Source organism: Orbicella franksi, chromosome 4 (assembly GCF_964199315.1).
Source record: "Orbicella franksi chromosome 4, jaOrbFran1.1, whole genome shotgun sequence".
NCBI classification, from domain to species: Eukaryota; Metazoa; Cnidaria; class Anthozoa; order Scleractinia; family Merulinidae; genus Orbicella; species Orbicella franksi.
This window is the reverse complement of record NC_138148.1, coordinates 9,495,795-9,512,074: the sequence shown is the minus strand read 5'-3', so window position 1 is coordinate 9,512,074 and position 16,280 is coordinate 9,495,795. Positions and strand designations below refer to the sequence as shown.

Genomic DNA, 16,280 nt, shown 5'->3' with positions numbered 1-16,280 from the left:
TTTCAAAAAATTTTAACGGTTATACTTTTGGAAATTTATGTTGGCTAGCATACGAAACGTCAAGTTCATAAAATGCATGTTTTTAAAATGTTTATCACCGCTGTTTGTGTTATATTTATAATTGTGTTAATTTTCCATTTTTGATTTTTGTTTACATAGTTTTGGAAATCTGTATGCGAAGCATAAGATTATACTAGAGATGGGCTAGAAATTTTAAGAAAATCTCAAAGCTTGGAGATCGAGCGGTGAATTTTTAATTTTCATTCTACGGTATTCTCTAATGATATTTTTTTACGGTGTTCACCTGCATCAAAATATTTCTTTTCATCAGATATTATTTGTTTGCCCGGTGGTCTTTCTACATTTGAAATAATGAAGCAGTTTTTAAGGTATAACTATACCCCAAAATTGAGAATGAGTCACAAAAAAAAATCGCTTTTTCAGATAGATCTTATTGCGATCTTTCACGGAAAAAGATTGAATGGATTCTAAGCAAAGGTATAAATGAAAAACATTTTCTTTGCATTAATTACCTCGAATTGATAGCTGTCGACGAGTTGTCACGAGAAGTAAATTTACATTAAAAAGTCGGATGACAGATTCCGGGGGGGTCCATATAAAAAGGACAGGGGTGCTCGTCGTACCTTTTAGGGGTAAAAAGAGGATTTGGTGCCTCTAAAGGTGTTTAGCCTCAAAAGGTCCCACAGCAGAAGCTTTAGCAATTTCAAGCCACACCCACAAAACAAGATCTTAGTACCGCTTAGGGGTTCTTTTCAAAATTTCCGACCAGCAACCCCATCCTTCATACATGGGGGACAGACGGCGGAGTAGTACGGTTATCAAACGTTTGTGTTTGGTAGGCTACGAACTGTTCTGAGTGTTCTCCTTTTGTAGATTGTTGTAGGTGTATCGCGTGAGTTTCCTTTACGTTGTTTACCTAATCGTCGATTCGCAAAGTCGGTAGTGAAGAAGATGTCCGATTTTGAACTTTAAATTAGTTTTAATTATAAAAGCAAAGTTGAACCCCGCTATTTCGAACCCTCAGGGAAAACGAAAAAAACGCTCGATATAGCGGGAGTTCGAAATAACCAGATAACCGATAGTAAATGACTGAAGGACAGATCCAAGGGAAATGATTATGAGTTCGAAATAACGAGAAATTCGAAGTAACCGAGTTCGAATAGGCGATCAGTGCATGATGGCGTCATTTATCTACAACTACCAGAATCCTTCACTTTTTCTGTTTCTTATGTTAATTAGGGCAATTGTTATTTAAACCCCACTGGGAATTCAAAATTTAAATAACAAAGAGAAAACGAAAGGAATTCTGGTAGTTGTAGTCGAATGACGACAACGTGCAAATCTGTTATTGGCGGGGTCCAACTGCATATATATCATCAGGAGCCATAATCGGGGACGGAGACCGTAAGCGCGCGCCATTTCTAGTATTGGGGTTGTCCCCATGATATGGGACAATAATTCTATTTTTAGAACAAATTGCGCCATCGCCTGCGGCACACGCGCGTACATGCTGCGAGGATTTTTGCGGATGTCGCGCGGGGGAAATGGCGTCCGAAATTCCCAAAATTTTTCATGTTTTTGGCCCACAACTCAACGCGTTACGTCTGTTGGAATTTTGCTTAAGTATTTTCGTCGTAAGCTACTCCAGTTTGAGTCAAGTAAGACTGTCGAATTTAGGTATGTACCGCTGTAAGCTTACATATATCGCTGACCAAGTTGTGTTCCGACGGATGCTTCTTTTACATGAGCTGTACATTACTCCACTTTAAATTTCACATATGCTGAAGATTAACAGCTTTTCCATTACACAGCAAAAAACTAGCTGGATATATTTAGATATAGCAGAGCTTCAGGACTTCATAGTTTCCTAGCTCCTCTTGCTACACGCTTGCGAGGAATTTGTCAGTCTATCGCGACCGAAAAGTAAAACAAAATAATTGCTAGTGTGAGTTTCGCTTGAATTGTAAGCAATGCTTGATGTTTCATCAAGGCCCAATAACTTTACGTCCGTAGATACTGCTCAGTTTTATTCGTGTAAAGATCCAGTAAATTCTCTGTTGTCGATGAATGAGAGCGCCCGCCGATGCGTGTTTTGTACAGTCAGTAAACATGACAAATTGTACTTCCACCGCACTTTCGTGTGAAAGCGTACATCGAACTCAAACAATAACTCTATAGTTTTTAAATATGTTTAAGATTGATAAATGTTTGAGAACATATTAAAAGCTAAACTGAAAATATGTGAATAAAGCAGAAATAATCAGCAAAGTTACGATGACGCTTTCTTTAATCAACTTGGAATAACGATTTCGATTTTGTTGATCGAGTTATCAAAACTCCTTGTCTATTTTTATTTTCGCAGTGTAAAACTTCACTATGCTATGTTGAAGAAAGACACATGATGTTAGTAGCCTTTTTTGCGTTCGTGAAATTTGTTACAGCAGCTCAGCACAAAAGATAACGAAAGAAATCTTTGTCAAGATTTGTTGACAATTGAAAACACCGACTCGGACTTGAAAGTGCACGAACTGCACTATGCAAATGAGCTAATTGTACGCGTCAGACTTTCCTTTCAAAAACTTTTGCAAACTCACCAAACAAGCAGAAACAATAAGAAACCGTCAAAACAGGTTTTGGTTATGATGAATCATTGTCTGAGAAACTCACAAATTAACTTGATACCAGAGTAGAGAGTTTTCTTGCTATATTCTTAAGTCAGAACAAACGCAAAAACATACGCGTAAGTTTACAACTAGCGTGAGCAGATATTATTCATTCCCAGCGCGAGATTGAAGTCTTGTTTTCGACCCTGAAAAACCCACCTTTTCCGTTAGCTCAGAGCATAAAACTACATATAAGCGCCCTGGTTCGTATTCCCTGCCTTATTCCCTGCCATCGCTGTGAAAAATGCGCAAGAGAATCTCTCAACTCTCACCATTTGATCACGCAACGTGACAACATCCACGCGAGAACCCCCGACATGTGCGTGAATCCGCGCGGATATATGACGTCAGGATGGCGCAATTTGTTCTAAAAATAGAAAAATTGTCCCATATCATAGGTACGCGCGAATCCCGAGACTTACAGTCTCCGTCCCCGATTATGGCTCCTGATATCATGTATTGTATTGGTTTTACTTTCAAGTCTGATTACGCATTTGATACATTTTATCCAGTTTCACTTGTAGGTCACTTATAGGTACTAGCATGTAATGCTTTTATCCCATCGTGTTTAAATAAAGGATCTTCAGTTACTCACTTACTTACATTTACGATTGTGCTCTTTCATTTTCTACGGCATCTCTAAGCTAAGGCGTTTTGAAAATCGAAAAGAACAAACACAGACAAAAACTATTTTCTTACTAAGCTGGGCCCAGGCGTGGTGGAATTCAGATCTTGCAAAGGATATCTCTCGCCGGAGCAACATTTGAGACTCCTTTGTATATAAAATGGACAAGCTCTTGTGTTAAACTAAAATGAGCCTTCACTTTATCGATCAATGGGTCATCGTTCTCACGCTTCTTGTGCTTTTCTCTCATTACACCGAAAGAACGCTTCAAAGTATATTTTTCTTCGTATGTCGAAACGAAAATTTTAGCAAGTTAAGGGCAAATTTTGAGTTCGATTTCGGCGAGTTTCAACGCTTGTCGCTGATCGAAATTGGGAGACTGTTGCCCGACATGAGGCAAAAATCGTGGGGGAATTTTTATTTACTACTTCTTTCAATAGTTTTGACTATACTAGTGAAGGGAATACACGTTTTATCAACTCTCAAAGTTTAACTGCGTGTTAAAAACAAACCAGAGTACTAATGAAATTTCCCGACACGGAAGTTTAGAAGACTTGAAAAACAGTCCTCTCCTCGGAGACGAGGAGGAGGGGGGGGGGGGGCAGAGGTGGGGAGCGTACTCATATATATAATATAGGTATGTGCCGCTGTAAAGGGTATGATTTTTAGGCAGTTTAGTCTGGGGTAAGAATACCCTACACCCCAGGGGGTACTCCCATAAATAAGCTTTATACTATATAGGTAAATTATGGAAGAAGCTCATTTCCGCTAAATTATATTCTGTGCGACAGTTTTCCGTGGAAACTTTTATGGGTCCCGGGAATAAACCTATTGGAATGGCATAACGGAGATGGTGACAGAGTGGTCTCGCTTACTGACAAGCTCGCATTTTCAATAAGTTTCCCTCCCTGATGGCGTCCAAGCGTTTTTGCTGCCCTTACTCGCTGCTTCCGGCAAGTTCAGAAATCACGATTCCCGGTTTATCTTCTCCACCCTATTGCAGCCTTTTTACCTGAAAATCTACATTGTATATTGTCACAAATAGTATAAAAACAGCAGTTTATTCGTGCACTGTAAAACTAACGGCAAACTAGTTTACACTAGTCCACAAACTACAAAATAACAGAACTTTAAACTATATACTTCTGGGCACACTATGACGCACAGCAATAGAGAGTTTTCACATGACGTCACTTCGGCCATTTTGGCGTCCCGAAAGAATGAATCGGAGACCATTCTCTATTTTCCAATTGCCCATAATTCACTTTGGTTGCCCCCCACATTTTGCATAAACTATTGTTGTGAAATGCTCTTGGGAATATGCAGACCTCCCAGGAGTATTTCACAACAATACTTTATGCAAAATTTGGGGTGGGGGGGGGGGGGGGGGGGACAAACAGAGTAAATTACGGGCAATTGGAAAATAGAGAGTGATTTTTTCCCAATAAATTTGCATGGTTGATGGCCATTTGAATGAAAGCACCCTTTAGCCATTTTAACGGTTAACTTCTCTTATCTATATTCCAATATTACATTACAATAGAACTCCCAGCTTGCTCGTGAGGCAATTTCGAGCAGTTTGTAAATTTCATCTCATCTTCTTTGCAATTACATTGCAATGTTAATGAGAAACGTTAATTGTGAAAAGGGCTGAGATATCTTAAATTCGAATAAGCGCCAAGGGAGTGCAAATAACCCCGAGAGGATTCGTCTTCTATTGTCCTGTAAAAACCATACTGGTATATATGCCAAACCGAGGAATATAGTATTGCAGCTGCTGTGGTCTGAAAACGAACCTTGCTATTATGGTCTGCCGTTATGAAACTGGATATTATTGCAAGGAAACTACGAGAGCGTATAAGCATAGACTTGATCACTTTTCACTCTCTTCGCCCCCTCCCCTCCCTCGGCTTGTATCTACTTTGATGCTTCATTTCGCTGTCAATAATGCCTAATTTTTTACAGACCTACATATGCCATAAGACACTTACGATTTAAAAAAACTGTTCTAGATTTTGCTAAGTTTTGTGAATAATCCTATCAAATCAGCTACATTATAAGATATCTCAGATATTTCTTGCCAATTCCAGGAATTTCCAAACTTTTCCGGAGATGCCACCTATAAGAAAGAAGAAAAAGTGCGTTGGTGCCAACCCAAGTGTAGTGTCTACTTTGGTGTAATTACACTCGACTTAAGTCTTCACGTATAAGAATAAAGGACGGTTTGAGATTGGCCAAGAGGTCTAATTGGCAAGCAATTGGTTTGGTTTTGGTTTTACTTCACTTAATTGAAAATCGCTCTAACTGAAATTATAATTGGCTAATACTTAGTTCAGTTACAGCACTACAACATAATGGAATTTGATCGAGTCATTGTTCCACATTGTTCGATCAGACTGTCTAAACTTAAATATCAAGCCAAGAGCATTCAATCAACCTTACAGTCTCTGACACTTTGGTTTACTTTTTGTAGTTAAATTGCGGTAATACCACAGAATTCAGTAACAAATTAGGTCAAGCGACATACTCCTGATTTGTCATTCGATTCTTGATTCAGCTTCCTTGCAATAGTGAATTTGGAAGTGAATTTGAAACTCCTTTTGAGTCTGTAACTTATGGCCTGGGTTTTTCCTGTGTGATAACGATGCATTTCTCAAAAAATGATCGAAAGGCATTTCTCATTGGGTGTAATTATACTACCATAACAACAGTAGCCACATGTACACAATGTGATTCTGTTTGAAAACAGGATCCAAAACGATGTGATTATAATGAGGATAAAAACGACGATGATGATGACGATAACGATAACGATGAAGGTGATCATGGTGATCAAACGTTGACATAGCAGTCATGAAACCACTAAGAACAAAAACAAGAACACCGAAAAATAGTGAAAAAAATTCTACATCATCGTGGTCAGGCAAATCTTAGCGCGCGAGGGAGTGAATAAATTAAACTCTTACCATCGAAGAAGGATTGAAAAAACAAACTATTTGTACCTGGAAACTCGATCATTACAAGAACTGCTGAACTGATCATCAGAACTGCCCGCGTCCAGCCACCGATGCCCGGTAGAGAAAAGCTCCAGATAACCACAGAGTAGCCAGTAACCAGTGACAAGGCTGAAGTCGGGCACCTGAATCGGCTGGTTCTTCTGCGGATAGAAAATTAAAGATACTTTAAGAGAAAGTAACTTAGCGACTCACTAAAGGAAAATCATGGACCTAATCAACTTCACTAAATTGGATAATTGTTTTCTTTGAGGTATAAAGATGAAATAAATGGAGATCACCTGCAGAATGAGAAAGACAAGATGGAGGCGCGGTGGCATATCGCTATCTCGCCGGACTATCTGGGCTCACACATGACCCAGGTCATTGTTTGGACCTCGGTCAAACGTCTCAGGTAGTTTTTTTTTATTTTTAGTTTTGGGGAATTTAGAACACAAGGAAGAGAGAACAAGCTGTGTATGAGGTAGTTGCAAAATTAAGATAATTTATTTTTCTCGGATAGCCGAGTTTCAGCTCTTTTTTTGAATACGCTGCATCCACACTCCTTCTACATCTACATCTACATTTGATTTCGTTGGTAAAGTCGTTAGACACCACACCCACGTTAAAAATATTACAAAAAGCTGATCAAGAACAATAAAAATATATCTATAGCTACTTGGACATAATAAATAAATAAATAAATAAATAAATAAAATGATAAATAAAATTTAGAAAATAATAATAAATAATAATAAATAATAAATAAAATTTTACAAAAGGTGCCAATAAGTTCGTATTTCACCATTTTTAAACACTTAGAAGTTAAGACACTGGTAACTCCCAAATATCCAGCTTTGACCAATGAAAATAATAACCTTATCTCTGAAGTACTCTTTTCGCTATTTTTGCAATATTCAGTTTCTGAGCAAGACAGTTAGTTACTCTCAAAGAACTCTTTTCACGAGTTATTTATGCTTATTTTACTAGATGGAGTTGAGTGGTGAATGGCTGCCGACGGTCACTTCATGGTAATGAGCCAAAGTAAAGCGCCGACACATCTATTAGCGGCAGCAAATTTTAGGGATTTTATTGCTGACTCATAAAAACGGAAGTGTTATGTGCGTACCAGTTTCTTCTTCCTCTTCTTCGACTTCAATATCCAAGTCGTTCAACGTAACATTCCGGTCATACCTGCAGGTGATGGGAAAATTCATATCCATTTTGTACGTAATTACCCCCTGCGTTATGCGACGCATAACCTGATTTCTGTACTCCAGGTGCTCAGGTGTCTGTACCCTGACAGTAGAGCAATTTCGGAAAGGAATGTGGAAGGTTATGTAAGTGTCGTTTTCGGACTCGGCCGAGCAACTCGTATCTGTTAGATGCATCTCTGAGGATTCAAGATCCGGATAATTGCTTCTTTTGAATTCAGCAATGATATACTGTGGCGAGCATGTGACTGTTGGCTCTGGAAACAAAGCAAATTAATAGCTTGAGGGTGATTCAAACAGCAGCACACAACCCAGAAATTAATTAAGTTGGGAAGGGCGTGGAGGGGAAGCCGCCAACCCCGAGTAAAGGTGCCCGAGGCAGGGAAAAATTAAGCGGGAAGTGTCATTACCTAGGTGATGAGAACTCGAAGAAAAAACAAGAAGTACTTTGCAACTTCCACGTCATATATTTATAACAGAGAAAGCACGGAAAAGGGTGGGACCCACTAAAGACGAAGTTGAAACTTGAACCATAAGTAAAAAGCAGGGAAATGAAAAGTTTAGACCTTCCCTCCTATTCCGCTAAGCTCAGGGATTGTACAGTGTTAAGGTCACATATATTTTTTTAACAGTAACAGTAACAGTAACAGTAACAGTAACAGCAACAGCAACAGCAATAGCAACAGCAACAGCAACAGTAACAGTAATAGTAACAGTAACAGTAACAGTAACAGTAACAGTAACAGTAACAGTATATCTTTATTGCGCCTTACTCTCCAAAGGGAGGTATTGGTCCAGTTACAATTAAGGTTTGGACATTCACTAATAAAACGTAAAAAACAACATTTATCATATCTGTATACAGATTAATTGGAAAACTCGAAACGCCTATTACATTTGTGAATTAAGAATCTCTTTTTTTCTTTGAAACATTAAGTGGATATATTTACCTATTATTTTAGATGTAACCTTATTGTCTGCTCTAAGCAAATACTTGGTCTTCTCGTTATCACTTTAACTGGTGTAACGAGTATCTGCTAGTGAGTGAATGCAGGAATGAATGCATCCTCGAACTGACGAGTAACCTTCTCACCGTATAACGATTTCGATCCTTCGTGGTCGGGATATCTGACGTAGTAACTAGGCCACTCTAGCTTTGCAGTTTTCGCTAAACGCAGTGATGAGCGTACAAAATCATATACTATAATCATTATTTACTTTATAGATGGCATTACACAGCTCCATACCTGGAAACCCGTACAGTTCAAGTCTTACGCAAGGTACAGTGCCCGAAAAAGTTAAAGGGTAAAGCCGAACAACACTTCCGACTGGAAACGGTGTTGTAGGATGAAACTCTTCGTTTTCCTCTTCCTCTGTAAACCTGCTAAAAGTCTAAACAAAAATAGAGATGTAAATAAATAAATAAATAAATAAATAAAAATCATACTGATGGACCACTCCCCAATAGAGCTTTTCACGACCAAGGGAAACAAACAGTGAAACAAATAATTTAAGACAAGGTTACAGATCCCAACTTGCACAAAGCAGACAACTGGGCTGTTTACGAGCATGGCCGAGGAGAGAACTCGGGACTACTGAAAACAACACCAGCTATTGTCGTCAGAACGCGCAACTTGAAATCACGATCCCCGGATTTCAATGCATGACAGCGCTCAAACCACGTTTCCGCACTAATCAATAACCATGTGTCCTTCGTGGTATGAGAGGAACAGGAAACACGCTTTGCGAAAGCGGTGATCACAGAAGAGTAATGTGTTTTTCTCTCAGATTCTTCAAACCAACTAATCTATAGATTTAGCCAAGCCTAAAAGCGGAGCTCCTGATCGCAGTGACTAACCATAAAGGAAAAGAAGGATTTGTTTTTCTTGGATCGGAAACTTACAGAATGCTCAATTGCGAGCATGTAATTGTTCAGTGTGTGGTTTCGCTATTTTTCCAGTTAAATTTTAACAAACTATACCCAAAAACGCGGCAGGGGTTGATCCGCCTTAAATTACGTTTGCACGTACTCCCTCCTTCTCCCCCAGAGTAATGACCTGCGATCCAATGGGAAACTAGTACCTGGTCAGCGGTCAACTTCCTGAGATCAATGGTTACCAAATTTTCTAACGTACGGGGCTCCGCTTGCCCGACTTTGGCACGCAGGAGCTCCGCTATTACACTTATGGCTAAATCTCATGATTAAGCACCCACTGTACTACAGGCTAGGAGGAGGTGCGGTGGTTTCATGGTTGGTATGCTTGCCTCTGGATCGATAGGTCCAGGTTCGATCCCTGGCCGGGGACATTGTTTTGTGCTCTTAGGCAAAACACTTTACTTTCACAGTGCCTCTCTCCTCCCAGGTGTATAAATGAGTGCCGACAAATTTAATACTAGGGGTAATCCTGCAATGGACCAACATCCCAATACAGGGGGGAGAAGAAAAACTCATAGTCACTTAATGCTTCTGAAACCAGAGATAAGGGTCGGCCTGATGGGCCACTTAGTTCGTATACAGACTTAACCTTTACTACATCGTACAGGCTAGGGCCATTAAATTTCGTTGAATCTTAGTTCACTGAATGAACCCCTTCACACTTTAAAAAGGAAATACCAGCTGGTTTCTTTAGTTAGAGAACTCGAGACCTAAAGCCTACAAGGAAATACTTAGCAAATTGAGTGGACCCGTGAAGCCGAGTGTTAGGCCGCCATCTTGGATTTGGTAACTGTGGAGGGTTGTGGAAAATTTGCCGAGAGCGTAGGCGTGAGTTGCCCCACCAGCCCCACCTCACCCCCTGCACTCCAATTACAATCTAAGATGGTGGAATCGAAAACCTGGTCTATCGAGCGATCCGTTCCAAGATAACGCCTGCACTGCAGACTATCTTCGGTTGTAACATCATCTCTTACCGTGCCAAATGGAATAAAAGAACCTTCTTTATCACGAGCAAATCTCAGCTGGAAAGTATTCACGTGTCCATGTGCCGCACCCTGTATTCTTATCCCGCAGAACGCGTAATCTCTTTCCAAGTCGATCTCAAGATAGCTGCCCTGTGCTCCATTTGCCGAGGCACACCATCCTCTGTCTATGGGAGAATCTAAGCGGGCGTTGAAGGCTCTGTAGTCGCTTCCTAAAACTGTGGAAGCGGTCATCTGACTATTCTTCACTTTCGCTCTGTCGCCTATCCCTACGCCAAAGTTTTCGCAAGGTAGTCCTCCTGTATAAAGTAAAAGAATTACGTCAGTGCACATCATTTCCGCGTCAGGAAAGTAAAACTTAATTAATAAGTAACAAACATGAAGTAACAACCTAGTTAGCGGTCAGCTAGCTCGCTAGATTACTACTTCACTGAACAACTAAACTCACTGATCCCTAGCAACTGGCTGACTGACTGACTGACTGACCGAATGAACGAATGAATGAACGAACGAGCGAACGAACGAAAAAACACACGAACGAACAAACGAATGAATGAATGATGAATGAATGACCAAATGACTGACTGTCTGACAGCCTAAACATCTGACTCACAAATCAATTGCCTGACTGAATTGCATAATTACTGACTGATTGAGTAAACATTTAGTATATATATATTGCTATTTATACCATGCCATAGAAAGTACGGGCAGTCAAAATATAGGAAAGCCGTTGAATATTTGACGGTATTACTTCTAACCTTCCTATCATGCGCGACGCGTATGTCGCAGTGATTGTGTTGGCCACGGTATTTTCTCATGGCATGCTATAAAATAGTTATGCAATGCTCCCTCGTGCTATACATTGGGATATCCCACTTGTCACTTGTATTTTCTTGGTATAAACACTCGCGTTAAGGTTCGTTTGTATACCTAGTAAAATAAAAGTGACTCGTGGGATATTCCGTGTTATAATCCATCAAATATTTTCGCTGGCGCGCGATTGGTCTAAACGCGTCACGTGACCGAATATTCCCCAGCTAAAACTGTGGAATTTCCGAGATTATAACCCATTAAATATTTTCGCTCGCGCGCGATTGGTCTAAACACGTCACGTGACAGAATAGGCCAAGCTAAAACTAGGGAATATCCGAAAATATTCCCTAATTTTCAAAACTGCGCACGTTGCGAAAAAGGTTTGAAGAATAATAAACACAATAGCCTCCACTTGGGGCGAAAATAGGCTGGGATATTTGTCCTTGGACATTATCTGTTCCTCGAAGCTCACAGTTTTCCTCGGAGCTTCGCTCTCGGAAAACTGTTCGCTTCTCGAAACAGATAATGCCCGCGGATAAATATCTGAACATATTTTCGCACCAAATGGAGGCTATTGTTACGTATACAACTCGCATAACTAACATATATAGCTGGAGTTCGGTTGAATCTAACGTGCGCTCTTTTTGGCTGCTTTTCCAGTCACGTGGCAAGCGCTAAATCCAAATTTCGGGAAAACAAATGTAACTGTTTCCATCAGGAGGACCTGTAATTAAGTATATAGTATGAAATGGTCCGGGGGGGGCACTGCCATATATGTGTATAGGTATTTGCCGCTGTGAAGGGTATGGTTTTCAAGCAGTTTACTCTAGGATAGGGTATGTAAATCAGAGCGTTTGGGTCTAGAATAGGGTATCGTTTTTCATAAAACTGACTGGTTGGTTGAAGGTTTTATCTGGAGTAAGGAAACCAGAAATTGCCACTCAAAATATAAAAAAATCAAATCGGCAAGTTTAAATTTACGCAAATCAGCCTCAACAGTGTCAATAGATGGGGGGATTTGGGAAGTTTACTCTAGTATAGGTTAGCAAACTTCAGCTGAACTAGCTCTGGTATAGGCTAAGGGTTCCAGGGTCACAGCGGCACATCCCCACCCAGAAATTCCCAAAGTACCCCCCCCCCCCGGGGAAATGGTAAGGTACGGTACGCTTCGGTGGAACATCAAACGAGTTTAATCAAGCCGTGGTTCATATTTTGGAGAGACGTGGTCGAGGCAAAAACCCCATGGCGAGACCAAACGAGCCTGGCATACCGCAATAGCGTACCAGAAAGGTACGATTATGAATTCACCAACTGACAAATGGACCATTTTACCGATCTCACGTAATATCAACAATTTTTTCGTAGTTTTATTTAGACAAAAAACGCCCTCCATAAATCAATATATCATGCAGATTTTAGTAAACAAGCCAAGAATCTATTGGAAAATCATTAAAATTTGCGACCCCAAAATTGCCATTTTTTGTAAAGAAATGATCGCAACGATTGCCCCTTAGCATTGCAGGACACTATTGCCAGCCACCTTAAAAGTACTCAAGCTAATTCGACTCTTTTTTTCTTACCTTCCACTGTACGTCCACTGAGGAACACAATAGCAAGTGTTATGAACCACGATGAATTTCCCATTCTTGCTATAATCTTCAAACTCTCTCAACTTCAAACCAAAAAATAACGGATCATAGTCATATATTTATAGATTATAAGTAAAAAGTAAATTATGAAATCCGGACAGACCACTGAGCTATTGCTGTACAAGGACTCTCTGCGTCTGGGTTGTGCTGGGAGAATACACTTAGCGAAAGATAATCAAAAATGGAAAATCTCGTCTGCGGCAATGCTCTAAAATGACAGAGTTAAGCAGGATTGTTTCCTTCTTTATCGACGTATTCTAAAATTTGTAAGCATACAGATATTGCATGCTCTTTTAAGGTAAGCGTTCAATTTACTTGAATTTAAACATCCAGCTGGCTTATACTTATGCACTTTTCTGTTCCTATGGCTAATCGGAAGCTCGCAATAAACTCCCGCTACGAACTTATTTCTCAAAACCTTGAACAGTGATGTTTTATATATTTATGTGGCCCATTTCAGCAATGTCCTGGAAGGATAAAGATTATGTGTGAAGTGCGGAGCGCAATCAAGCATAACGAGATGATTAACATCGGAGTTGTTTGTTTTATTTCCATCCTCAATCTGTGATAGTTTATTTCGTAAAACGACTGTTAAAATTCGCATAGCACAATATTTTCAACTTACACAAACATGCGCGGGTTTTTAAGTGCTCTTGAGATGTCAACTAGAGTGCCTTAAACTATGACCACACGACCGCAATGATATTGTGCGTTTGACAACAATATTAACTTTTGGATCACTGCAAATCTAATCTTCTTACTTTTGGTAGGTTTCGGCTAAAAATTGTTAAATGATGACGAAAAATTTCATTTTCTGTTGCAAATTTGTTCAGTGTTTGAGCCAACTTAATGCGGACTTTCATTTGTCGTCTTGGAATGAACAGAATGTATCTATGCAATTCAGCCCAAAGTTCGCTCACTTCCAAATGTTCATTTGGGCACGATAATAAAAGAAATGGAAAAACCAGCTTCGAAAACTAGCTAGAGTTAAGGAGAAGTATCACAACTGACTGCGGTATACTGAAGCGAAAGAGTGACGTCGTGCCAAATCAGTTGCCACCAAGAGTGTTGGACTTTCAAGTAATCTTGCCGAACTCAGATCGTATATTTTTCATTTGTCAGACCCAAGGATTCTTAATTGAAATAAAAAGATTCCTCGGCTCCTCAACAAACTTTGAAATGCCATCATTTGACCTCTTTCATGAAATCCTTTCTGTGAGCAGATCGGTCATGCTCAACTAACTTTCAGTCGACTCATAGATTTGATTTTCAAATGTTTGAAACATTTCAAACGCGCATTGCAGAAAAAGCAAAAAAAAAAAAAAAAAAAAAACAAGCAACGTTTTGGACAGATTTTGCGTTCGTTTTAAGAATTAGGAGGAAAAGATTTCCCAGTTTCTAAATGACCAACTTTGCGCTTCTAGAACTTAAATTCTAGAACTGTTTATCAGGTGACCAACACGTCGAAACTTACCGCATTGCCTGAACTTCACAGCATATCAATGAAGGCAAAACTCAACCAAGATGTACAGCTCCGGGTAATGCTGAATACACAGAAAACGATGTTGTTTCTTTCAGGCTTCTCAAGATAGATGATTTGAGTTCCAAAAATGTGTTTTGAAAACTTGAACAACCATACGCTTGCGTAAAAATTTAAAAAGCCCGAGGGGGTTTCCGAACAGAATTAATCAAGTTGCGAAATGTTAATGTAATTGGCCGTTGGTTGGTCATTCAACTGAGACGGGATAACATGTAGTGATAATCTCGACGAAACAATAAAAACCCGAACTGCAAGCAGTAAGTACATTTATTCACTGTGCTTTTGAAATGCATTTTTCATTCCTGCGGAACATTCTGCCACGTGAAGAAAGTTGATACATATGCATAAGGACATGTACAGCAGTACTTCAAGCTCAATTTCGTATTCATGAATCGAAAAGCAATCAGCTGTGCCGTGAAGAATATAAAATCACTCAGCCATTGTTGTCATAGAAGGCTGTAAACAAAGGTAAATAGATGTCTCTCGAAAATTCAGCCCAAGGTCTATTGTTCAGTTTGCTGCCTTTGTTCATCTTTTATAGAACTTTTATTTTTATTTTTAAATTATCTCTATAGATCATGGTTGAAGAATTTGCAAGACTAGGTAGACTCAAGCAGCTACAGTTTAGCTCTCCGCTATTACAGGAGCTCAGTCAGGGTATTTTGAGTTATTTTGGCCACATACAAAATTACCTTTAAATGGCAGGAAACCTGAAAATAACAGTTTAATAAGATAGAAAAACACCAAAGAGATAATAATAAACCATAAAGGAAAAAGGATGGTTTAGAATGGAGAAGATTAACACGGATTACAAACGACGAACTCTAAAACTTTGGGCTAAACGTTTTTCTAGGCGAACTGTGACGTAGCTCTTTTAAGGAAAATAGGAAATTAAAGAGAAGAAAGAGAAGTGCATGTTTTGCTTTCATCTTGCTTTCATTCGGGATTTGACTGTAAAGACTCGCATCTGCTGCTGATTTTGACGTTTTTCAGTTAGAAATAAAGACGACGATAGGTAGCGTTTATTTACTTGGACACTGTGTAAAAATAATAGCAACACTCGTGATCAGTAAGAACACAAGTTTAAGAAAATCATGGAGACAAACAACCATACATATCTCTAGTTGCTGTTTATAGCTGTTAATGGCTAAAATAATTTTCTTTACCTGCTATTCTGGTTCATTCTGATGTAATAAAATCTAACTAGCAAAAATGCTTTTCAGTCGGCTTGCATGCAAAATTTCACCTGATTCAAGCTGCGTCCACACCACGCCGGAGATATTTAAAAACGCAGCTTTATTCCTACGGTTAGGTCTACCGTCCACACTAATCACCGGCTTTACGTTTTCGTGTGGAGGGAAAAATAACCTGAACCCTTTTAAGCGGAGCATTTGGAAAACGACGATGTCACGGCAATTATGTGATTTCCCTACTTGAGCCATGATTCATCAAAAACATTTCCAAACTGACTGGTGATTGTTGCGTTTTTAAATTTCTCCGGCGTAGCGTGGACGGAGCCTCTAACATGGCGCCAAGGATTAGGGGACTAAATCAAAAGAAAGTGGTTTATTCATGACGCAAACCCAATGTCATTTCTTTTGGTTTAGTCTGAACCTCGTAGCTATGTTAGAGTACTAGTTTAAATTAATAGGTTTGAAATTCTGATTGATGGTTTATGAAGCCGGTTTCCATAACGTGATAAAAGCATCTTGCAGTCCACCACAACAATATATACCACGTGATACTTCCTGCCGTAAACAGGGTAATTAAAAGGAAACTACGCTGCAGAACTTCCAAGTTAGCTACGAAGAAGTTGGAAGTACACAGGCGACCATGCTCA

General features: G+C 39.5%; 1 protein-coding gene across 3 annotated transcripts; it reads right to left on the bottom strand.

Annotated features, from left to right (window-relative positions):
- Positions 1-3,906: 3,906 nt before the first annotated feature.
- On the bottom strand, positions 3,907-14,536 carry LOC145483340 (uncharacterized). Of its 3 annotated transcripts, XM_081461843.1 has the most exons (7): positions 14,375-14,536; positions 12,832-12,923; positions 10,427-10,734; positions 8,764-8,908; positions 7,432-7,773; positions 6,312-6,466; positions 3,907-5,428 (listed from the first exon to the last, which is right to left on the bottom strand). In XM_081461843.1, exons 2-6 carry the CDS (start codon positions 12,893-12,895, stop codon positions 6,351-6,353), a joined length of 975 nt encoding a protein of 324 aa, XP_081317969.1. In that variant the 5' UTR covers positions 12,896-12,923; positions 14,375-14,536; the 3' UTR covers positions 3,907-5,428; positions 6,312-6,350. The 3 variants fall into 3 exon arrangements, with proteins under 3 accessions (XP_081317969.1, XP_081317970.1, XP_081317971.1); XM_081461844.1 differs by lacking the exon at positions 3,907-5,428 and having other exon boundaries at positions 5,811-6,466; XM_081461845.1 differs by lacking the exons at positions 3,907-5,428; positions 6,312-6,466 and having other exon boundaries at positions 7,238-7,773.
- Positions 14,537-16,280: the final 1,744 nt, after the last annotated feature.

Coding starts and splice junctions, on each gene's coding strand:
- LOC145483340 (XM_081461843.1), bottom strand. CDS start 12,895: ATGGGAAATTCATCGTGGTTCATAACACTTGCTATTGTGTTCCTCAGT. Junction 8,909..10,426: donor CTTTTATTCCATTTGGCACG/GTAAGAGATGAT, acceptor ATTTTTGTTTAG/ACTTTTAGCAGGTTTACAGA. Junction 6,467..7,431: donor AGAAGAGGAAGAAGAAACTG/GTACGCACATAA, acceptor TTCTATCCGCAG/AAGAACCAGCCGATTCAGGT.